The sequence below is a fragment of the Siniperca chuatsi genome, linkage group LG9 (genome assembly GCF_020085105.1).
Source record: "Siniperca chuatsi isolate FFG_IHB_CAS linkage group LG9, ASM2008510v1, whole genome shotgun sequence".
Lineage (NCBI taxonomy): Eukaryota > Metazoa > Chordata > Actinopteri > Centrarchiformes > Sinipercidae > Siniperca > Siniperca chuatsi.
Window position 1 is genome coordinate 5,691,939 of NC_058050.1, and position 24,416 is coordinate 5,716,354.

The 24,416-nt window shown below is 43.2% G+C and overlaps 1 protein-coding gene across 10 annotated transcripts in view; it reads left to right on the forward strand.

The window, feature by feature from the left end:
- Positions 1-24,416, forward strand: part of LOC122881612 (DNA-binding protein SATB1) — a 59,376-nt gene that overhangs the window by 10,831 nt on the left and 24,129 nt on the right. The window contains exons 1-10 of one of the 10 annotated variants that reach the window (XM_044208007.1): positions 1,580-1,860; positions 3,103-3,341; positions 6,366-6,542; positions 7,535-7,661; positions 9,692-9,745; positions 11,007-11,130; positions 17,186-17,297; positions 18,334-18,411; positions 20,977-21,482; positions 24,108-24,320. In XM_044208007.1, coding sequence (XP_044063942.1) covers positions 3,128-3,341; positions 6,366-6,542; positions 7,535-7,661; positions 9,692-9,745; positions 11,007-11,130; positions 17,186-17,297; positions 18,334-18,411; positions 20,977-21,482; positions 24,108-24,320 — 1,605 coding nt within the window. In that variant the 5' untranslated portion in view covers positions 1,580-1,860; positions 3,103-3,127. Of the gene's footprint in view, positions 1-779; positions 1,861-3,102; positions 3,342-6,365; positions 6,543-7,534; positions 7,662-9,691; positions 9,746-11,006; positions 11,131-17,185; positions 17,298-18,333; positions 18,412-20,976; positions 21,483-24,107; positions 24,321-24,416 lie in introns of those variants that run through there. The other 9 variants (XM_044208009.1, XM_044208014.1, XM_044208008.1 and 6 more) reach the window with 9 other exon arrangements.

The window sequence follows — 24,416 nt, forward strand, 5'->3', positions numbered from 1 at the left end:
CTATTCTGTAAATGTAGCATGTATTTTTGGTTCCCCCTTAAGTTTACTGTGATGTTTGTTTATCTCAGAATGACTACCACTGACTGGAGGTCAAATAGTTCACCTCACCTTTTTGCTATTTTCGGCCAAATCACTGAATGTAAAATATTTTGTATAGTTAAAAACTATGTATCGGTCAAAAATACATTACAAAAAAAAAACAAAAAACACCCACATAATAAATTAAGGTATCTACTGTGTGTGTGTGTGCGCGCGCGAGCATCTGTGTGTACCCAGTAATAAATGCAGGACCGCCTCACTCTAATCAAGCTGATTAAAAATTCCTGCGCGCACAGCCGGAAATCGCACCACCGCTCTTCTCTGTTTTGTGTGTGTGTGTGTGTGTGTGCGCGCGCATGTGTGGTTTCTCTCTCTGTCCACTTTCTCCACTTTATTTGTCTCCGCCAGGACTTTTCGGCCTGAGATGCGGAGGAATCATGTTTTCTTTTTTATAAAAGGGGATTATTTCTCTCTTTCTCACACACTCTCCACCCACCCACACACACACACTCTCTCTCTCTCTCTCACACACACACATCCCCCTCCTAGCTACTATTTTTTTTTCTAAAAAAAAAAATATAATAATTTTTTTTTTTTTTTTACCCCCTCTACCACGCCATTTGAAATGAGGAGGAGAAAGGGAAAGCACAAGCAGCGGCAGCACCAGCAGCGAGGAGAGGAGAGGGGGGAGTGATGAGTCAATACAACTAATAATTTAATGGGGACAGAGAGGGAGAGACGGAGTGAGAGGGGGAGAGACAGAGAGGGAGATAGAAAGAAAGAGGAGCTCCGTCCGGACGCCAATCCCCAACCAACAGGACACCTCCTACTATTACTATCGCAGGCAGCTCTCTTATGCGTCCACAGCGAGCCTTATTTATCCTCGACATCGGAAAGTAAACCGCACTTTTTGACCCCCCTCTCCTTGTTTTATTTTGCGAACCTGTTTCGGCTGTCCGCATATCGTCTCCACATCGCCTCGATAGCAAGATCTCACTGTCGGTTGTTATTATTTTCTCTCTCTCCCTCTCTCTCTCCCTCTCTCTCTCTCTCAGTCAGTCTCTGCCGGTAGTCAGCTCTAGCTAAACCCGACGTTGAGCTATTTTCGTGCACGTTGGTCCCTTCGTGAACGTACACAACGAGGGTTTATTGGGTCTCGGCGGCGGTTATTATCATTACACCAGTGTCCGAGGTGCTGTGGTTCATACTGGCGACGGCTAACTGTACTGTACGGCTGCCTGCCTGCCGATGAAGCGATTTGGATGTTGTGGTGCGAACTAAAGCAGAAGTCGCCTTCACTTGTAACCGATGGACGCGGCTAACCGCTCACTTTGTGCTAAATGTCGCCGGTTCTAACGGTTTCGGTTGCCGTTTTTTTCCTCCAGTTGGACGGAATTAGCTAACGTTAGGGCTGCTACACACACACACACACACACACACACACATATCACCGCTTACCAATGTTCGCCTATCACAGTCCATCTCGACCTCGTCGTCTCTCACACAGACCCGGGTTGTTGTTTTTTCGCACCGCCTGCCAGTCATCTGCGAAGAAGAGCAGGAGAAAGCGTCTGTTTAAACACTGATTTATTTTTTTTATCTTTTTATTAATTTTTTTAAAAAAACAAACAAAATATATAACCGTTTGCTGTCATGCACACGTAGAGAGAGAGAGAGAGAGAGAGGGAGATAACAAGATAGTTGTTTTGCTGTTTCTTTTTTTTTTTCTTCCTTTTTCTTTTCTATCCTGGCCAAACTTGAAGAAGACGCGTTTTTCAGGCGGTGTTATATGCTCCCCGGTGCTGAAGTGCTGCGTTTCAGGTTGGTTTGGAAGATTTTTCTCTCAACTTGTCCTTCCCTTAACTCCCCCCTTTTAGGGGTAATGTATCCATTTGAACTATTGCTCCTCTTTTTGTGCTTTAAGGTCATTTAAAAATCCTGACCTGGATCTGGACTGTATCCGGGTCTGGATTCCTTTGGCCCCTTATTTGTGGTGAATTAGTTGCCTCATTGCATGTAATGAATGGTAAAGTTCATGATCTTTTGCGTGGGGGTGGATGATTTAGCCCTTTTCACTCTTTGACAACAGCATTCCAGTTCATCATCAGCACAGCGCATTAACCTGCATGCAGAATCACCCATAATTACTTTCCCATTGCAGTTTTATAAATGAACACATCTTATATTATGATTGATCAGATCTTAAAGTTTACCCAGGGAGTTTAAATAATGTATGGCTTGCAAGCGTCAGCCTCAGTCAGTGGCGTTGTAGCTGTAAAGCACCTGTGGTTAAAGCTGCTATAGAGACACATCTTTCCCTCCTCGCTGTTTCTCCCCTCCTCTTTTCTTTCTGAACTTTTGATGGCTATCCTCATGAGTCAGCAACTATCTGTTTTTGAAGTTTTCCGAAACAGCCTTTTTCCCCCATCCCAAAGTTGTAAACTCATTGCTTGCCATGAATATCGCTCTGCAGTTGCAAAATGTAAAATAAAGTTCACACCTGGAAAGTCATGTAACTGTGTGTGTGTGTGTGTCACAGCAAAATGACATTGAGGCCTTTCGCCTCCCTTTCCCTCCGAGCTGCGTCATGAATGTGAAGCCACACGAAGTGACTCAGAAACAGAATTACGTTAGTTTCCCCTCTCTGCGTGCGCCGCAGCAGTACCTTGTTCCTTGAACTGCACTGTATTCATTCAAGTGGAATCTCCCAGCAAATTAATGTGTTTGCACTAAAACCGGAGCTTGTTGCCCCCTCTCGCATGGGAATCTCCAGCGGGACACCCATACATAATACATGCGTTGAAAAATGGGAACATTAAAGCGGCATGGAAACGTCACCGCGGCCCGAGTCGACATAACTGAAGCGAATTGACAGTTATTGCTGTAATGGGTCTGTTCTCAGAGGTTTCAATTACTTAAAGCACATTTTTCACACGTCAGTGATATCAGCACAAAAGATTTTGTGTTCATCGCTCCCCTCGTATCACCTTTTCAGCTGTGCTTCTTTTATGCCACACACATATCTCCGTTGACAGCTGAATAATTCTGTGACTGTCTCCCCAGGTGATAGTGAGCAGAGGTGCTGAGAATGATGGACCATCTCAGCGAGGCGTGTTTAGGCAAGGAGAACTCTGAGCTGGTCAACAGCATGGGAGAGGCCAAGGCCCCGCCGGCCAAGCTGCCCCGGCTGGAGCAGAACGGCAGCCCCCTGGGCCGGTCCAGGCTGGGCAGCACCGGGGCCAAACTAGCCGGGGTCCCCTACAAACCCACCAGCCACCTGCTGAAGACCTGTCACAAGAGAGGTAAGAGGGAGAGAGAGTGTGTGTGTGTGTGTGTGATTAGGGGATTCATTGTTTAGTCAATCAAAAAAAAATTCATCAACAATTTCGTTTGATTTAAAGTTTGTCATTCAGAAAGCAAGAATGCCAAACATTTGCTGCTTTCAGCATCTCAAATGTGAAGATTTTCTAATTTTCTTAATTTCATATGATTGTAAATTTTTGGGGGGTTTGGACTGTTTATTGGACAAAACAGTCAATTTGAAGACTTCACCTTGGATTGTGGGAAATCTGTGAGGGGCACCTCTCACTATTTCTGATAGAGCTGAAGATGAATTGATTAGTTCATTTTGAGAAAAATAATCACCAACCAACAAGTCATTTTTCAAGCAAATACCAAACATTTGCTTCTCGGTTGTGAGGATTTGCTGCTTTTCTTTGTCTTATGTGACAGAAAACGGAATATTTGGGGGTTTAGTGGGACAAAACAAGGAACTGCCTCTGGGATATTGTCTTGAACGTTTTTCACTATTCTCCGACCATTAATCGAGAAAATAATCCATAATGAAAATAGTCATTACTTTTAGCCCTAATTTCGGACATCTTATAGACTAGACGATTTATTAATTTTAACGAATAATTGACAAAATAATTAAAAACGTATTTGTAAGTATATAAGTATTCGTTAGTTGCAGCCCTACTTTGTACAAACTGATCATGAAACTTTGTACACGAGTAAGAATAAACCATGTAAATAGAGGAAAGCCAAATGCAGTTTAAATAGCCCCCCTCCCACACACATACACACCACCTTCCACCCACCACCACCACCCCCTGCATGCTCTCCAAAACTCTTAAACCTTTTTACAATGCATCTTTAGTTATCTCAGCACACACACACACTGCACACACTCCCACTTATTTGCCCAGACAATAGCTAATAGAAGAGCACTGTGAGAATTATTCCTGTCGTGCTGCATGGCGCTGTGTCACTGCTCCTGCAGCCCTCCTGCTCCGACATTTGTTTATTAAGGGAAAGTTTCAGTCCTTTAAGAGCCATTCCTGTTTAAAGGGAGCCTTTACTTTGAGATTATGACATAGCTTTTTAATATAACTGGTGTCGTCTCGTGAAAAACACGGTGGGCAAAGATATCCAAAATATGAACCTTTTTTATGATTATGGTTTTTGTTTTTTTTTGCGGGTTGAAAATGAGTTTCAAAACCTGCAGGTTTGGAGTTGTAATAGCACTTGGCAGCTAAGGCTTGTCTGTTTGTTTGTTTGGCTGGTTTGGTTTTCTTTGGGCAAGAGGGACTCAGGAACTCTTGGAATGTGTCTGTGTGAGTGTCCTCAGTTGGGCCGTTTCTCTTATTTGCTCCTTTAATCTACGTGTCCCACTCCAGCTGAGAGAGCCTAATTTTTCACCTTCATCATCTCTGCTTCTCTTGGCCTCCTATGACGTTTGCTCCTCCAAGCCTCCTCATTGCTCTCCCTTCCTCTCCCCTTCCCTCTGATCAGTTCTTTTGGGTTTCTTCCTGGGTAAAGGGTGAAGCAGCCGAGGGAGGCGGGCGGTCCGCGGCGGAGGCTTTGCAGAGGTCCCTCGGTGGGAATTGTGTCCGAGCCCGAAACAATATTTACCGCAGCCCTCTCTGGGCTCCCTGGAAACAAAGCCAGTATTGATCCCCCAAATGAACCTACACAGCAGTCTTTATTGTTAGATCTTTATCTATTAAAATCAGGGGAGGAGAAAAGCAGCTCTTTCAGCACATTCCCTGGCATCTGTTGGCTTATTGATTGTTTTGCCAGAGCTGTGTGCATCTTCTGGAATGCCTGGGTTTGGAAAATATTAGAATGTGAATCATTTTAATCAGCAAGGACAATAAATGTACAGAAATTTGTTCAGGTGATAGCAGGGTGACATACTGAGAAAGTAGGGCAACGGGGCACCTAACAAACAGCATAGGATTTACTAAGTACAGTAAGCTATAGATACCCTCTTCTCCAACACTTTTACAAGATTTCGATTTTCCACTGTTTGGTTTCATTCAGACTGAGACTTCAAAAGGCCAAATTATCCCCATGCCCTTAAACTTTCTTAAATTTCAGGCATGTTATTTTAGAAAAAAATGGCATGTTGGGTGATATTTGCACAGTAGGTCCCTTGAACATTCGGCAGGCTTTGGACAAAAATTGCTCTTTCCACCTAAAAGTATAGCCACTGTTGACACAGACTAGTAAACCTCAGGGTGCAGAGGTGGCTCGGGATTTGAAATGCTGCATCATGGGAAGATGATTTTGGGTTGGCAGGCAGAAGGAAAGGCTAATGTGATACCAAACCCTTGATAGTGAATAAAACGTTCATTGCGCCTAAAGGAGACATACGAGTTGAAGGATTTTTGTGGCTGCTTCATGTTTGTTCACACTGAGCTAAAAGTGATAATTCTTTCTATAATAATAATATATATTTACTTATTAAACTCACACAACTCACACTGGTCATTGCAGTCCATAGTGCAACATCTCTGTATTATTATATCATCATCTTAAAACCTGGAAGATGAACCTAAGACCGCAGGAAGAAATCCTCCAACAGTTGATAAAAAAAGCTTCTTAAAATGGGATTACAGATGTAAAAAAAAAACATCCTTGAAAAAGATGGAAATTACATGACAAAAGAGAGCATTTCTGAATAAAAATATCAGTCTCTGAAATTGTGCGGGTTATTGTCACCTAAGGAGTGTTTGATTCCTCACGTTGATGTGAGAGTTTGGCATTGAGACAAAGAGGTGAGGGTTTAGATAGAAATTGCCCTGTAAAACTTGTGGTCCAAACTCATCCTTTACTTAATTTCTGTCCAGAACTTCCACTCAGCAGCAATCTATTCACTCATAATCCCTTGACACTCAACCTCAGTGTAACTTAATCATCAGCGCGAAATGGTAATCTCGTCCCTCCGCAAACACGCAGAACACTGAAGGTCAAAGTCTGCATGTGAAGAAATGTGAACCCTTTCAATTCTTACTTCTGTGTGTCTGTCTCGATGTCTTCAGGCAACATGCTGCCTGTGTTCTGTGTGGTCGAGCACTACGAGAATCCAATGGATTTTGACAGCAAGGAGGAGCACGCCGAGTTCGTCCTGGTGCGTAAGGACATGCTCTTCAACCAGCTAATCGAGATGGCCCTGCTATCACTGGGCTACTCCCACAGCTCAGCGGCCCAAGCCAAAGGTAACCACTGATGTCACTCGTTGACTTTCATCATCATCTCTTCATTTTCTTCTCTGTTCTGCCACTTTATCTCTCTAATGCTCATTAACATCTTCTCTGCAGCATTTTCTGACATGCTGTTACTTCTGCACACACTCAAACATACACTCTTTATGCCTCACTCGCACACAAATGCTACACACACTTTGTGACCATAATAGCCTTCTGCCAGCAGATCTGAAGCCACAGTAACACATCCTGACACTGATCCCAGACAGGAGATGCTCAAGTCTCAGGGGTCATACACACTCACACACATTCCCACACAGATGTACGAGTCTAAATACACAGGCGCACACGCTAAAATGTTGACATGCACATTCACATACTGTGCATATAAGCAAGTAACACACACTCATATTGTATATATTTATACACACATACACTCAGTGACTCAGTGGGTGGGAGGGACAGGTGGAGTTAAGGGTCTGCTAATTGCACTTGAGCACACGCAGGCCGAGGGTGGCTGTTTGAAGGTGCCTCTTAGGATGCTATTTTATTATATCCTGTCCATCACCCTTACACACACATATATATATATATATATATATATACACACACACATCACAGTCCACCTCTCCCATAAGCTTACTTCGTGTTGTTTGGGCTGTCACTTCTTTTTAAGGCAGCCTCAGGAGAAATTCTTATATGATTGTTGTGATTTCACTAACAAATAAAGTATATGAATGGCACCAAAAAGCCTCTGGGGTGGCTACACATGGCTTTATTCATACTGTGCATGTGTTACTGTTAAATAAACCGATTCTGTGTAGTTGCTGATAGCAAGCTAAGATGGTAAAATTAACTTTGTGCTGATATACTCTCTTCTTTTTATGTTTGCTCTTGTGTCCATTGTTGTGCTTTCGTGTGTCCATATATCTGTCATTATTCCCATGTGTGTCCACGTCTACCCATGTTTGTGTGTGCGCACATGTGCATGTTGCATCATCTAGGTATGATTCAGGTGGGGAAGTGGAACCCTGTCCCCCTGTCATACGTGACAGACGCACCGGATGCGACAGTGGCTGACATGCTGCAGGACGTCTACCACGTGGTCACGCTTAAGATCCAGCTGCACAGGTAAGAAACGCAGTGGGATGTCGTGTTTCCCTTTACAGTATATACTAAAAACTAACACACTTGAACGTGTACATGTGTACCAATCCCAAATGTGTGTAGATGTTCATACAAATTTTCTTTTTTTACCTGCCTACCACCCACAAAAGTGCAGTGTCATAACCTAAAACACACATACACACACCAGTATTGGATTGTTTAGATACATATAGAGGCACAGTTTTACCTGTTACTCTTTGCTTCCAACACTCACGCACATAGCACGTATTGTATGCCCAGAGGCAGGTGCCAATCTGCTGATGCATGTTTGATACTGAGAATAGCATTATTACTCACACACAACAGACTGACCTTTCCCAGGAAATGGGAAAAACCTATTTAAATAGCAAAAAGCAAAAAAACCCTCGACTAATGGTGCTCAAAGATCATAGGGACTGGTTTATTTGTATATTTAATGTTAAGTGATGGGAATCATCCTTGAGTCCATGCTAACAATTTAGCTTGTACTGTGATGAGTGATCAAGTAGATTTATCTCTTGTAGCTGCTCTACATTTAACTGGTAAGTGATGTTAACTAATATGCAGAAAACACTGGCATTTTTGCATTGGACATTGCTAAAATGTTTTTGAACCAAGCACTACTTTAGCTCTTTTCATAAAAAAATGAATGTGGTGGGCAACTGGAGACTGCTCACAGCTAAAAATGACTCTGCAGCAGATGAATGCAAGGTTGTTCACCTGAAATAGTTCCATAAATAAACCTGGCTGCTCTGGCTATTTTAAGTGAAATATATTTCTTCTGAATCTACATTACATATAATAAAGAAGACTAACAAGCTAAAACCTTCTTTCACTGAGTACTGCTAGCTGTCTTGTGCCATCACTCACCATATTGTATGCAAAATGCTACTCTGTAGGTGTGAGGCTTCGTTGTATTTATACACACAGCGAGAGCATACAAGCATTTATAGACATGGACGCAAGCATGCTCGTGTGTGCTCATAGACGCAAAGACACACGCGCACAAACAGCCGTGTGGCGCTGGTGTGGAGGCTTGTGCCAGCTGCTGTTCCTACTCTTTTTCTACCTCGCTCTGTCTCTTCCTCTCTCTTCTTTCTCTCTCCTCTCTCTTCTGCCCCCCCACCACCACCACCGCCACTACCCACCTTTACCAGTGAAGCACTCACACACACACGCACACACACACACTGACTGATGTGAACATGTCCACCAGCCAAAATACAGAAGGTTGTGTTTATTTCCGGCATGCTAGCCCTGAATGCATAGATAGCTGTCTTTCTCCACTACCCCTTTCCATCTCTCCCTCCTTCCCTCCTCTTGTTCACTTCCCTCTCCCTAGAGGCTTTCTAGCTGCTGGAGCAGTTTAAGGTGTTCTGGAAAATCCATTGTTTGTGTGTGTGTGTGTGTGTGTGTGTGTGTGTGTGAGACTGTGTGTTTTCCTACAAGCAGATGTTAGCCTCGACCGTTGCACGCATCCTTTTCTATTACACTCTCCTGTTATCGCCTTGCTCGTAACGTTGCCAACACATCGACTGACAGATTTATGGACACACACACACAATGTCTCATGCACTTGTACACTCATCACCCCTCACTCAATCTCTCATCTCTCACTTGTCAAGTGTCGAGGCAGATTTAACGAAAAGTAATTCAGCAATACGTGCAATGCGAAACACATCAAACATATGTCTTGCACACGTGAAGTGTTTATCCAGAACAAACTGGGCGCTCTCACTGGTGCTCAGTTAAGTTACTCCACACTCGCACCCACCATGTAAATATATTTCTCATTTTCAAAACTCAGAAATCGGAGTGTTCCTCAGGTAGAGCTGAATCCCTGCGGCACATGACTCTAGCACCAGCTAACGTCAAAGGCAATCTATTTGATATATAAATCTATTTTGATTTTGCTACATATTGTTGTCAGTATTGTTATTGTTTTGTATTTGTTTTTCCCCTTTTCTCTCCCCGCCCCACCATCCCTTCATCCCCCCCCTTCCCGACTGCCGCAGAAATCTAGCCAGTAACACCTTAAATTGTTTCGCCGAGCACAACGAGCCAGGAAGGTAGAAGTAACACGAAATAATAGTCGCCACATGCAGCTGATGTATAATTCATGCATCAATCCAGCAGATGTGTTGTATAAAGTAATTAACTAATCAGAACAATCAGGAGAGAGAGAGAGAGAGAGAAAGAGAGAGGGAGAATATGAAAGAGGGAGAGAGCGAGGCAGTCAGAGAGAGAGAGACAGAGCAATCTCCAGATGCATCTGCTTGATGCGCCAAATGAAATCTGTCTGTCTTGGAGGGGCGCTTGCAGCAGGAAAAAAGAGCGAGAGCCCGTGTGTGTTAAGCTCTCTTTCTCTCTCTGGTTTCCTCACTCTGTCTCTACCACCCTGTCTGATTGTTCCAGTGATTTGGCCAATTCATCAATATATATTTTAAACAGGCTTGGACTAATATTGCAACTCTGCTTTAAACCTCTGTTTTGGGTGAAGTAATTTGTTCCCAAATTGCCAATTCTTAACAGAACACTATTGAAACAATTAGTTGATTAATTGATTAGTCAATTGACAGAAAATGTGAGGATTTTGCTGCTTTTCTCTGATTTATATCATTATACATTGAATATCTTTGGGGGTTTAACTTTTGGGCTCTGGTAACTTATCTTTTTAAACTATATTCTGACAAGGACTGAACGATTGCTTGACCTAATAGTAAAAAAATAATCAACAGATAATCGATAATGACAATAATCTACACTTGATAAAAAAAAATATACATTGTTTAATTATGTAATACATTTTCCATTTACCATTTTCAATCAATGTTAGGATCAGCCTGTAATGCAAGATTGTGTCCAAAGCTTTTTTTGAAATGAATAATGTTGGATGCGGAAGTGTAGCAGTCTGGTGTTAAGGATGCTGCAGGATAACTTCCCTTAGTTGCCTCAGTAGTTGTTTGGGTCAAATTTATTTCCAGATTTAAAGATTGGTGTTATTACCCCTTTGCTCCATATATCAGGGACATGTCCAACCCTTACAATCAGATTAAATAATTTTAATATTGTGTGGCTGAATTTGTGGCTTGTGTATTTTATCATTTCATTCAAGATACCATCAGGGCTGCTGGCTTTCCTTTCTATCTCTTTCTCTTCTCCATCTGAATTGTTTCTCATGCTCTCCCCTCCCCCCCCTCCCCCCCTCCCTGTACATCCCTTCCTCCCCGTACATCCCTTCCTCCCCCTCCTCCCTCTTTCCTCTCCCTATCTTATCTTCCCTGTCCCTGTCCACCCCACACCCCGTATGTGTCCTCTCTCTCTCCACAGTTGTCCTAAGCTGGAGGACCTGCCGCCCGAGCAATGGAGCCACTCTACAGTAAGAAACGCCCTCAAGGAGTTACTCAAAGACATGAATCAGAGCTCTCTGGCTAAAGAATGTCCCTTATCACAGGTGCTGAAGCCCAGTCTGCTTATTCCAAAAAACTAAAAGATTAACGCCCAACCCTTCCCCCCTTGCTTCCATTCTGCACAACAAAACAAACACCCCTATCTCCATCACCTCTGTCTTTTATACTTTACTTATCAAATGCCCTGAGTTTGATCAAGTGGGAAAGAGAATCGGCATAGAAAATCCAAATCAATGGCTATTGTCATTTGTTTGCCGCATGATTTTTTTGTTTCTTTTACCGCCCCACACACACACACACACACACACACACACACACACACACACACACACACACACACACACACACAGACTTATATGCAACGGCAGCCAAAAAGCAGAGGTGTTATTGAACGTATGGCTATTGTTAGATAAACATTGGCCCAAACCCAGAACGATCCAGATTGTTTTTGTTCTTTTTCTCATTTAGTTCATTCTAACATTTCATAGCATCAGGCTGGAGATATGTACGTTCACATGTTAGGTGTTATATTCTGTGTTTTTTTGTCGACTGGGAGGTTGGATAGAAAGCACTAGCGCAGATATTGTATTAACAGGCAGTGTAGTCAGTATATCATGGAGGCAGCTCTGGAGTGAATGGAATGAAACGGCAGTATATCTCTCACAGGGGCCAATAATGTGTGTGTGTGGCTGAGTGTGTGTGTGCGAGGAGATATGTGTGCGTCTTTGCTTGAGTATGTTTGTGAAATGTATATCAACTTACAGGACGTGTATGTGAAAGTGTTATTTGTGTTTTGCATGTGTGTGTGTATTTAGATCCAAGCGTGTGCGTAGGTGCCAGCTCTCCTCCTAGGCCACCGTATGGTCACCTGGAGACCCTCATTTGCACTGCGCGTGTGTGTGTGTGTGTGTGCGCGCGGCTGCTCTTAGTGTGTGTTTTTGTGTGTTTAGCCGGGCATGAGCAGTGCGCTGATGATGTAAAGAGTCCCTGGGTGGCGTTCAGGCGGAGCCCAGCCCAGTCTGGTAATCACCCTGTTTACGGTCCATATGTGAAGACGGCTCAGAAGAGAGCACACGCTAGCTCAGAGAATCTAACACACAGGCGCACACACTCTTCCTCCGACACACATTTTGTATTTTCACATACACACTAGTCTCATATGAAACTGAAGATTATTTTAGCTTTCCAGTGAGGATGAAAGAAGGTCCCGAAAATATCTTGAACTGAATCAGTTTCTTTCTTGTATGTATTTTAGCAGCCAATTTGGTCCTAAATTCAGATCTAAATGTCATTCAATGGTCTTACATTTACGGTCATGCAGAAAATCTTGCCAGCCTTTGTCGATTCTTGGTAGCTTCAGTCACTGCAAACACTTAAAATGTTATTTTTTCTTCCTTTGCAGTGTGGTATAGTTTAATCCTTTTCTTCTGTTCTCATTTGTATGCATCCCTGCCAGTAAATGGTTTAAATCAGAATCAAAAGAATGCTTAACTCTACAAGTGAAACCAGTTTTTAGTACTGGCAGATTTTTCATGGTATAGTATAAACACTCAGTATGTACAGTACAGCTATCACATATAAACCATATGTTTTTATTGCCAAATTTGAGCCAATTGATTGATTTTTTTAAAAACTTATTTAGTATTTAATACATTTTGCCTAGAGATTATGTTATTTATTTATTTTATTGCCATGTCTGTTTTTAAGGCAGCAAACTTCAAAATACTAGAGAAACTGGCAGCTTTGCTACATAGTTACGTCATACCCTGATGATCTACATGTATCTGTATCTGCCTTGTTCAAACATGGCTGCCATGATGGTGTTTGACATCTGTTACTCTGTGGGGTTTCATGTGGCCCGCTTCACCAGTAGAGTGGTGATTTGTTCCTCCTAAACCCAAATGGTTAAGTAGACTGGTTGTCATGTTTGAGGGATGTCCTGACATTGCCTCGATACATGGACTCCCTGCCCTCTGACTAGTGATGTCACCGCCTGCATGTATTGTGATGAGAAGGTGAGGAGCCAGGAAGCATTTGGCCCACCCTCTGGTTTCTGAGTTGACCAAAAAAGTGAAATGAGTGGGAGGGAAAAGGGGCGTTGCAGGAGGGACCGGAAGATTGGCACCTTTTTCAAGATTTGTGTTTCCTTGATATTCTGCTGCGTAATCCCAGAGCGAAAAGAGAGGTTAACATATCAGAGAATCACAACAAGTGAGTGAAAGAGAATTAGCCCACCTCTGAACAGAGCTCTGAAGAGAGAGGAGGAGGAGGGGTAGTAGAGCAGGGAGGGGAGGGCGGTGGGGGGCTATTTTGTGAAATGCTGCTTTTGTCCGGGGCCTTGTCAAACATTTAGTTTCATTCTTTTGTAGCGGGGAGTCATGCTTTGTGTGTTTGGCCTACAAATGGCATGAGAAAACTAAGAGGGAAAATGTATTCACTCGTGCCCATTGTCACTCCACTAGAGGGACTGATTCTGACCTGCACACATATGAAGCAAACTTAAAGATTCACAGTTAATAGCTTGGAGAAGCATCGCCAAAATAGAACTTCTCCTGATTCTGCCTCAATCAGCCATTCAGGCTTATTATTTTTTTTTCTGATGTTGCTACCAAGCTTAGCAACCCCCTTGCCCATGTTCGCAGAAACTATGGCAACAAACGACATCCCCGCCCCCCCTCACTCCACGCTTTCCCATTGCCACCACCTCTTCTTGCCCACCCCCTGCTCACTCTCACTGGGCGGCCCCTGATGCACCAGCTGCTGCGTTGCGTAGCAGCAAATAGTCATCAAAATGCCATCTTTGCAGGTCTTCACCACCACGGCTGCCATAGGCACAACCTGGTTGCCAGTGTGTGTGTGTGTGTACGTATGTATACGCGTGTGTGTGTGTGTGCGTTAGATTGAAGGGGGGGTCACCCCAGTTGAGGTGGGTATGTGCCATAATTGAGCTGTGTTAGATGTTGGCGAGAGACAAGGCACAGTGTTGCAAATGGGATGCGGTTTTTCCCCAGCTGATTCAAGACATCAGACTAAGTTGGAATGTGTGTGTGTGTGTGTGTGTGTGTGTGTGTGTGTGTGTGTGTGTGTTTAATTGTGTATGCGCATGTGTGTTAATCTGCACGTGTACATTTGTGTAACTGCAGCATGTGTGTTTGTCTGCAGGGGTTGTACTTTTGTGTGTGTTTGCATTTGCCAGTGTGTGCACCACCATCGCTGGCAGCTGGGTGCCTACAGTACCTGCCTGCTGCACCACTATTCTCTTACACACACACACACACACACACACATACACGTACACATACACGTACACACTCACTCTCTCCTCTCTCTCTCTCTCTCTCTCTCTCTCTCTCTCTCTCTTCCTGTCTCCCATGATGGGGAGTGGAGTAGATGTTGGGGACCGATAGTAGCCCAGTGCCACTTCCTGGTCTTGCTGATAAGCTCTCTGTGCTGCAGATGGCTATCACTTAAAGGGTCCACACACATGCTCATGCACACACAAACCCACACACTCATACACACTGGCATGCACGCACACACAGCCATGCTACCTGTTGACAAGCCCTAGCACAGCCCTCCTGCTGGCACCGCAGTGGCAGCAGAGGCTCTGGTTATCTGCTTGATTTCACTTAGTGCGTATGCATGTGTGTGTGACAGAGCAGTGAGAATAGGTGTGTGTATATTGTTTCGTTCACACATACACGCAGGGCCCCCTGTGAGAGGTAGAGTGATGTATTGAGGGAGAGGGCTGATTAATGAGGAGCGTTTATTAGAACATCTGTGTCAAAGATGGCGGAGAAAGAGGGAGTGAGAGAGAGAAAGATGGGAAGAGAGAGAGAAAGGCACACCGTCTTCTGCAGGCCTCTTGTTTGTTGCCTGGAGCTTCCTTAGCCCAGATATACTGTAAATAAAACATGGCAGGCTGGAGAAGAGCAGTTCATTATCCCACCGACTTAAAGGAGAATTCGTCTTACTTTGAATATATGGTTTTCAGATAGATCTTTGGTTTGGGAGTTGGCTACCGGAACCAGGTTATACTGGAATGTGTGGTTTGCTGCTCTACCAGTCGTCATCCCAAATATTCACTTGTTTTTCCGAGGCAGGAAATCCAGAACAAAACCGTTCATTCTGATTTACTGGCTTTTGCACATCATAAGGAATAAACAGGAATTATCATTTTAAGACCAAAGAAGGTTGAACTAGCAGTTGCTATTTCCTAATTCCAATATTACATAAATCCAAAAGAAGGAGCTGCTCCATGCATAAATGTATGACCCATTAAAAGTTTTTTAAATTCTAACTTCTTAACCCTAACCTGAAATCTATCAGGGTTTTCATTGATTAATGACTTTTCAGTAGGCCTATATCCATAAAAGACTGCTTTGTTATACCATACGTCCAAAGCAGACCTCTTCACCCTTCTGTTTTTCATCATGACGGCATGATGCAGCACAGCATGGTTGGCACAAATTTACACCCATCTGCAGTCTCCAACGTGACTCTCGCCTCGCTTGCTTATATTTGATATCGAAAAAATAAGCAGCTAAATTGGTGTGACAAAGTGCAACCACAATTGACTACTCTGCCTGGTACAAGCAGGTATGGTGAGTCACGTCCATGATGATTAGTGGTTTATGACTTCTGTTGAAATGTAAAGAACAGTGACACGTAAGTGAACTCTTCCTCAACATTTAACTGCTTTTGTTTCCTCTCAGTTTCATGTTAATACTATTGCACCAAGACTTGGCATCTACTGTAGCTCAGTCAATGTCTTTGAGAACTCTAGCTTTTAACAAACTCTTGTGTGGTGTTATTAGCCCCAAATGTCCAATAGAAATATTTTGTTCTGTAACTTTTTGTAGGACGAGGTATCACATGAAGCTGGTTAAAATAATGCTTAAAGCTGCGTAGCTTTTGCTTTAGTTTATCCTCAAGCAGATCCCTCCCTGCTACAGTTTGACGAAGGAAACTTGTGTCCATCTTTTGGATCCTCCCATGAACTTTTCCCGCTTTTCTTTTCTTTTTTTTTTTTTTTTTTTTTGGTGTGTTCTGGTTGAACATGTGTTAGATTTTGGAGTGGTACCATCGCATAAGGTGCGTGCAGCTTTAATAGAGAGGTCAGGAGTTCAGAGTTAGATCGACCTGTCTGACGGCACAGCTGCCACCCTTTACCCTCCTTTTGTGCAGAAAAGCTGGAGCCAGAGAACCAAAATCATCCTGTACCAGTTCATTGTGCTCACACCGCCATGCTGCTCTGCCAGAAGGTTCCCCCACCATCCTCCAAGCGCATATATTATAGAAAATGATAAAGATGGCATACCTGTAATTTGAAAACAGATGGTTTGGTTCTTTTGAATATTTATAACAATCAAAAACAATTTCTCCTGCACCAACCTCGCTATTTGCCCGTAGGCCGGCAAGGTGTTAAAACATTCATTTTAATGAAACTGGAAAAGAAAAAAAATATTGCCTCTCTATTTTTCTGAGGCAAAGGAGGATGGTTGAAGTAAATGTAGAGAGGGCAAAGAGTCAACTGTAAAGGGGGAGATGGGAGCGCACGTGTTGGAGAACGACATGCTCAGTGCAGCCTTCAATCTGCTTGAAGCTGTTGTCTTTAACAGATTGTATAAATAAAGCGCCGAAAAAAAGAGGTTTATCTGTTTACATCGCCCAACTCCCCAGATGCTGATATTCAATAAACCACTATCTTCTTTCCTTTTGAAGGTAAATATTTCCTGCCACCTGCTCTTGATGTTAAGAGATTCAGAACTCAGTTGACCTTGTAATTTACCCACTCTGAAATAAAAAAAAATGTTCAAACTCAACGGCATTTGATAAAAAACAACAGATAAAGCCTTGTTTGATTTAATTTGTTTTACCTTTAGAAGAGGAGATCCAAAATTTCTGCATGTCTGATACTTTTCATTTGGCTTTTTTTAGTGCTGGGTTTTACCATGTCCCTATCTTTTATTTGTTTTGACAAGCTACAGTGTTACTGCATGTTTCACAAGCTTTAATATTATGTCTGTATTTTCCAAAATGAGAATCTAAAGTCTCTCTCGCATTCTCTCTCCCTCTCAATCAATCTCTCTCTTTCAGAGTATGATTTCCTCCATTGTGAACAGCACTTACTATGCAAATGTGTCGGCGGCGAAGTGTCAGGAATTTGGGCGCTGGTATAAACATTTCAAGAAGACAAAAGATATGATGGGTAAGCAAAATGGAGGGGCGCAAAGTATGGCGCTCACACTTTTGTCTCTTTGCACACACACACATTCACACACATACACACCAGTCGCCATTACAATATGTTCTCTAACCAACCGTCTCTTTGTCTTCCTGCTGTTGCATGAAGCAGAAATACATTTTTATCTTGTTATCTAATAATTCAAGATTACTCCATACTGTTTTGCAGTTGAACACAGTGTTATCGTTGATTTATCCGTTATTGCTTTAACTAACACTAATGCAAGAGCCAAATTGAGGCTTCTTTATTTTTGTTTGTGAGCGAGTATAACACTTTAGTTTTCCATGAACAAAAGGCAGCAATGACTTCAACCGGCCACCGCCTAGTCTGAAATTCAATTAGATTTTCTTATCAACCCTCTAACAACGCATGCTTTATATTATCTAAAAAAAAAATCCCCTTTGACCCACCAGGAAATGAGGTTATATGATACTAGTAGCACCCTAGCTGGAGATAGAATTATGATATATTTTTATGTCTTTTGATTAAGCTGAACACCACTCTGTTGCAAGGCTCATAAGGCAGTGTAATGTTGAGATATTAGCTTTAACAATCTGTTGAACAATCTTTTTTCTTTGCCAGTGCACTACTGCTTTGCAGTGATGACAGATGAGATATTATATCAAAATGTTTTCACAGCCTCCATGCAAATAGCATGTTGTGATCATATCTTATCTGATGTTTTTTCTTCTGTTAAAGTGGCAACATACGCTGGAACATTATTTACTTCAGACCTGCTGTACTTGTGTATTCTCTTGCATACTCCTACACATTTTCTGTCATAATTGTTTTCTATCTGGTTTTATTTTCCTCAAAAATGGGGCTGCTGCAGCTGCCAGTATGGCCTTAGTGATGCTAGTGTTTTAAATGTCATATTTCTGCTTAGCTGGAGTGGGAGAGAAGTACTGTAGAAAGCCTTAACCCTGTCTTTCTTTCCTCACAACTCTACACTGTATGCTGTGTGTGTGACTGTGTCGTGTTCTGCCATCCCACTGTGCAGGCATGCGCCAACCCTCCCAGCTGGAGGGCTACCTGGGGACGTGTGTCCTCCGTGAGAGCCCGCGTGCCAATGCACTAGGTATGTCACAACATGGACACACACATATGCACACAAACACGTTTTTTCACTTGCCATTGAATTGGCATAAATGAAATCCTTGGAGACTTACCATAACATTAACCATGGCCACTACACGCTTAACCCAATCATTACTGTAACTTTAACCCAACCTTAAACCTAACCTTAATGAAAAAACAACCTTTAACCCTAAAACTTAGTGCTTTGCTTTATGTGAACCAAGTTTTTGCCACCATAATGTGACTGTGTGATCAGATTTTGCCCACCGCACACCCGCGGCAACTCCCCCAACCTTAATATTCATGACGGGCTGCTGCCTGCCGTACGTGGCCACAAATGGTGAAATGCCAAGTTTGGAAGAGAGAGTGGCACGGTCATCCCTTTGTGCTTTGGCAGTGGCGTCAAATGTGACTCTGCATTAACTTCACCACACTGCATTTAGCAAGCAATTTGAGCCTGAAGTCAAGGGGAATAAGTACCTGGTCACAGGTACTGGCAAGCTGCTCTGCTGCTCTGCCAGCTGAAGTGGTATTACCGGCCGCCAGCAAATGTCGTGTCTCTTCTTTTGACGTGGCAACGCTAGTGCAGGAAAGTGAACACAGGAGAGAGAGTTGGGTCACTTTGTATGTCTCTCTTTTTCATTCCCTCTCTCTCTCACTCACAGTCACACACACACACACACACACTCCCTCCCTCCCTCAGCCCACATCCCATTCCCATTGTGTGTTTAATCCGGGGCTCTTTTGTGGCAGGATTCCACACGAGGACTCCCGCTTCTGTGGCAGCCTTTTTCTCCCAGGGCCTGCCATGCTCTTCTGTCACCCCTTCTCTTTTCAATTTGCATGGAAATGCCTCCGTGTGCCTGTGTGTTTGTGTGTTGTGAGCATGCCCCCCAGCAGTCTGTGCGAGTGAGCATATGCACACACACATTCAAATATGAGTGAATAGACACGCCATACCATCAGAGCCAGGGAATGCCAGGGATTATGGGAAGAGATGTGATTATTACCAAGATTTTTTTGTTTTGTCCCCCCCATCATTTGTTTTCGACTAACACTCAATAGACTCGTCTTGGCCGGGTGTTTTGTGCTTACTGACAGTTAAGAAACAGGCAGCTCAAACACACGATTATTGTGGGTATTTTTGGAAAACATCCATGCACTTAATCTTTCATCTGCTGAAAAATTCAGCTTGTTGAAGGACACCCCACCCACCCCCACCCCCTCATAACAGCAATTTACTCTTTTCACAATTTCGTACGATGCTTTTCTGTGAGATCTGGAGGCCGCAGCACACTTCTAAGGTGTTAATGTTGCCATCCGTATGAATTCTTAAACGCTGCCCCCTCACTCACTCACTCACTCGGCATAGTGTGTGCAAAAAACCTCAGCATATGTGAATTCCTTAAAGAGAGGCGGAAACCTGAAAACATTCAGCTGCTCCAAATGCTCATTCACTTCGCTGTGGGTAGTGCTTTGAATGTTAAATCATTGTTTTCATCCTCTAAGCACATAATTTAAACCTGCCTTAAAATATTCCCTAGCAGCCATTATGGACTTAAAGATTCCCAAAGCAAGAGATGCCGCAAAAATCTCCAAAATACCATTAAATGATGACACATAGATCTTTTTTTTGTCTTACAGACAGTTCAAGTCAAGTCTGTTTTTAGTAAACTCAAACAAGGCCATTTCTCAGGTTACATATTGTATCCTCCGATGTATTCCTTCTGTCTCCGTTTACTGCTCCCTACATTTATATTTAGACCATCCTCCCCTAAAAATGTCATATTGGCTAGCTTGTGTTCCTTATTTTAGAATTAAGGATGTGTAGAGAGAATCAGATTTATCAGCATTGCGTCTGCCTTTATGGACACACACACACAAACACACACACATTAATCCTGTACATACACATACACACACTCCACTGTCTCTCCAAGATTTTTTTTTTTTTCACATGATGAGGCCACAGACGTTCTGAACTTAATTTCGAAGGCATGGGTTGTGGAAGACACAGGTCAAACACAATGAAGCTCTTTTATCTGCATTTCCATCCTTTTCTTTTTTCAACCAGTCATTGGCTGATCAGCTGTTTCATATCCAATCAGGGAGGAAGAGGCCTGTGAAGGGCACTGGTTAGAGAAAAGACACTGAACTTGTGTATCTTTTTGTTACTGGTTTGGGTTTCTAGATATGAATATGTGCTGGCTGCGAAAATCACTTCCCTTCCCATAGATCACGAAAGTAAATGTTGCTGACAGGCTAAGATTCACTCGAGGCAAAAGATTGATCTGATGCAGAGCAGATCATTTCTTCTGATTGGAGACTATGGCTATGGTGACATTAAACTGATGATGAGATGAGATTGATTTTGAGATTAAGGTAGAACTTCTTTTTTTTTCGCAGTTTTGGTTTTTCCTCTCTTCTACATTCCCCTCTCCTGTGTTTTCTTCGTGCAGACTTTAAACCAATAATTGACCCTGTCTTTTCTTCCTATCTCTGTCTCTGTCCCCTCTGCCCTCCACTTTCGCCCTCTCTTTGCTCGTCTTTCTCCCCCCTCCTCAAGCAGAAATGGATGGCCTGTCCGACCTCTCTCCACCCGGCTCTAACCACAACCACAATCACAACCACCTGGGCTTCTCCCAGCAGCAGCAGCCCATCCCCGGCAGCACAGCAGAGCAGACTCCTTCCTCGCCGGTGCCCCCTCTGTCTCATGCACCACCACCACACAGTGGCCAGACTGGCGGCCGACAGCCCCAGCTTCCCAGTCTGCACCACCCAGGCCTGGTGTCCACGCCCATCAGCCCCCAGCTGGTCAACCAGCAGCTTGTGATGGCACAGATCCTCAACCAGCAGTATGCAGTGAACCGGCTGCTGGCGCAGCAGTCCCTGTCGCAGCAGTACCTCAACCACCCACCTGTCAGCCGCAACTCCCACACCAAGCCCCTGGAGCCACAGGTGGCATCAAACACAGAGGTGTCCTCTGAGATTTACCAGTGGGTGAGGGATGAGCTGAAGCGGGCCGGCATCTCACAGGCCGTCTTTGCCCGTGTGGCCTTCAACAGAACCCAGGTGAGGAGGGAAGACAGATGGGCTAGGATAACAGGGATTTCTCTAACTTTAAAACAACAACCACAAAAACGTCCAATCATTGTCAGTACTAAAATTATTGCCAGTACTAAAAGTTGCTACCACAGTCCGAAGCCTCATTCCCCTTCCTCCTCCTTTTTGATAATGAGGTTCTGATTTGGCTTCAGGTGGCCATGGACTTTGATAAATGCAGGAATTACTTTATGTACATTGGTATTGAAATTTTATAATCATGGAAAGCATCCGATAGTTGCTACATAATTTAAGGTTTATTGAAGATTTAATTTATTTTTTTGTATAATTTGATTTTAATTTCATTTTCTATCTTTAATTTTATGCCACAGTCTGACTCAGACATTCACAAGGTAATAAAATATTTTGAGAACAAACAGTACTTTCAAAAATCCCATAAAATGGGCACTTTAAGTTCCTGGAAAACTGCTGCTAAAGTTACAGGGTGTAACTAAAAAGTCCTAAATTTTTAAACAATCCCACTTTTGAAATCAAACTGCAAAGACACTCAAAGTGTGTCCCTCACTGTCTTAGACACCACATCAACATCCTTTTTGAAAAGGAAATACACCACATTAAGGAAGTCCTAATTTCATGTGACCTCTTTACTAAGAAATACTAGTGTTTGAATTGGTTTATTTCTACAGCTTATATCTCATTCATAATTCTCACTCCAGTAATCTAGCACCTCTACTGTACTTCAAGACAGCTGGCAGCCTGCCATGTGAACGACCCAGGCTCGGTCATGGCGTGCATTCTCTCCCTGCCAAAATATGTGGTTTCACTTCATAGTCAGGTAGTCAGAGACAGACATACACACACACACACACACACACACACACACACACACACACACACACACACACACACACACACACACACACGGAAGGTAGTGATAATGTCTTAAAATGTACCGTCTGTATTCGGGGGGGTGACAGCAAACCTCATTATGACTCCATTTGCTTTGAAGTCGCTGTGTATGAAAAAGGAAAAAAAACAGAAACTGATAAGAATCTATTAAAATTACCCCCCCCCCCTCCAAAAAAAAAATGTGTGTGTGTGTGTTATGGCAGAGTCAAACAGTGGTGTTTTTGTGCCGATTGGCAAGCTCCCACACAAACAGAGTCTTATCTGTGGCTGATATGAGGAATTAGCCCAATGTGCCGTTGGAGAGTTTGCCTTTGGAGGATTATTTATTAGGCGTGTGTTTTTTCCACAAGTCTGTGTTAATAAAGAGGGGGTGGGGGGTGTCAAGTAGTGACATGCTGTCGATGCAGGAGGTGGTTGAGGGGAGGAACTTTTTATGGAGCGGAAGCTGATTGACCAAAGAGATAGACAGACAGACAGACAGAAAGTGTTGATGGCGAATAATGATAAGCATGCACACACTGAAGAATGCAGACACCGACAGACAGACACACACACTACAAACATAAATGAGATATGCCACTAATCTATTCTCTGAATACTTACTGTGCTTGTGCATTAAGTGCACAGTCCCCTTCGCCATAAAAACGTCACTCTTGAGTCGGATTTCGTTTGAGTATCTGTTCACACTTGTCTGGATACCACAGACCTACCTTTTTAAACATGACACATAGTTGTATACATTTTAATAGTCAAACGACACCAAGCACATATTTACAGCTCTACTCATTTCTCAAGAGGACTTGCCTGCTCAAAATAAATAAATAAAAGCATGAGCATGTTTTCCCCATCACCTTGTTTTATTACCAAATCACACCTATTGATGGTGAGAGAAGCGGAGCGATGGTTTGCACAGTGTGTGGCCAAGAGCTGATGAAAAGGCCCAATCACACGTCTCTGATAATGGAGTCATCGCCGTCTCATAATGATGGAATTGAGCGCTATTGAAAAGTAAACAGAGGATACACTGATTGCCCGCCGTACAAGACTTTCATATTTCAAACGAGTAGCTGCGGCTCTTCTCCAAAGCAACATACGGCTCCAAGAATATGTCCAAGATCTGCAAAATTACATGCAACAAAGTGTTATGGGTTCAAAGGCCACACAAAAGTCTCAATTAAATAGTTTTGTCGCACAAGAATGAACATTGATGAAGTGCTATGAACTGACAAAACATAATTAGATATCTTTTGTCTTGAAGTAAAATATAACTGACAATGTGATTTTGCAACAATAATGATGGAAGGTAGAGAATCACTGTTGACTGTAGAGAAGGCTGAGTCTGAGGGACGTGGAGGCACTGTCAAAACCAGTAAAGCCTGTGTCCCCACCTGCCTCCACAGAAACACTGTGTGGAGTGAAAACTGGTCTAGAGTCCCTAAAAGGCAGAATTAGGTAACAGTTTAAGTGGGTATAAGAGTATCACATCTCCATTGTCATTAGAGTATCTATTTACACTCATGGCTCTCCTTTACTGTCTTATTTAAGAATCCTCTAATGTGATTATTCTCCTTCTTGCTTGCCATCCTGACCCCCACTACCCAACTGTTTCCCTCTCTGGTCTTTCTTTTCCTCTCTTTTTCCTTTTTCCGTCATTCTCCCATTACTGGTCTATCATCTCCTCCATCTTTCTTACTCTTTGGTTTCTCCTCCCACCCCATCACGCAGGGCTTGCTGTCTGAGATTCTACGCAAGGAGGAAGACCCTAAAACAGCATCCCAGTCACTGCTGGTCAACCTGCGCGCCATGCAGAACTTCCTGCAGCTGCCGGAGGCTGAGCGCGATCGCATCTATCAGGAAGAGAGGGAGCGCAGCCTGACGGCAGCCTCAGCAATGGGCGCCGCCCCACTCATCAGCACTCCACCCAGCCGACCTGTACAGGTACCAGAGATTTCATTCCTCCCTGTGCATGTTTTCCTGTGGTGTCCCTGCATTTACGTTGCCGATAACTTATTGTTATCTTGAATCTTACTCTAT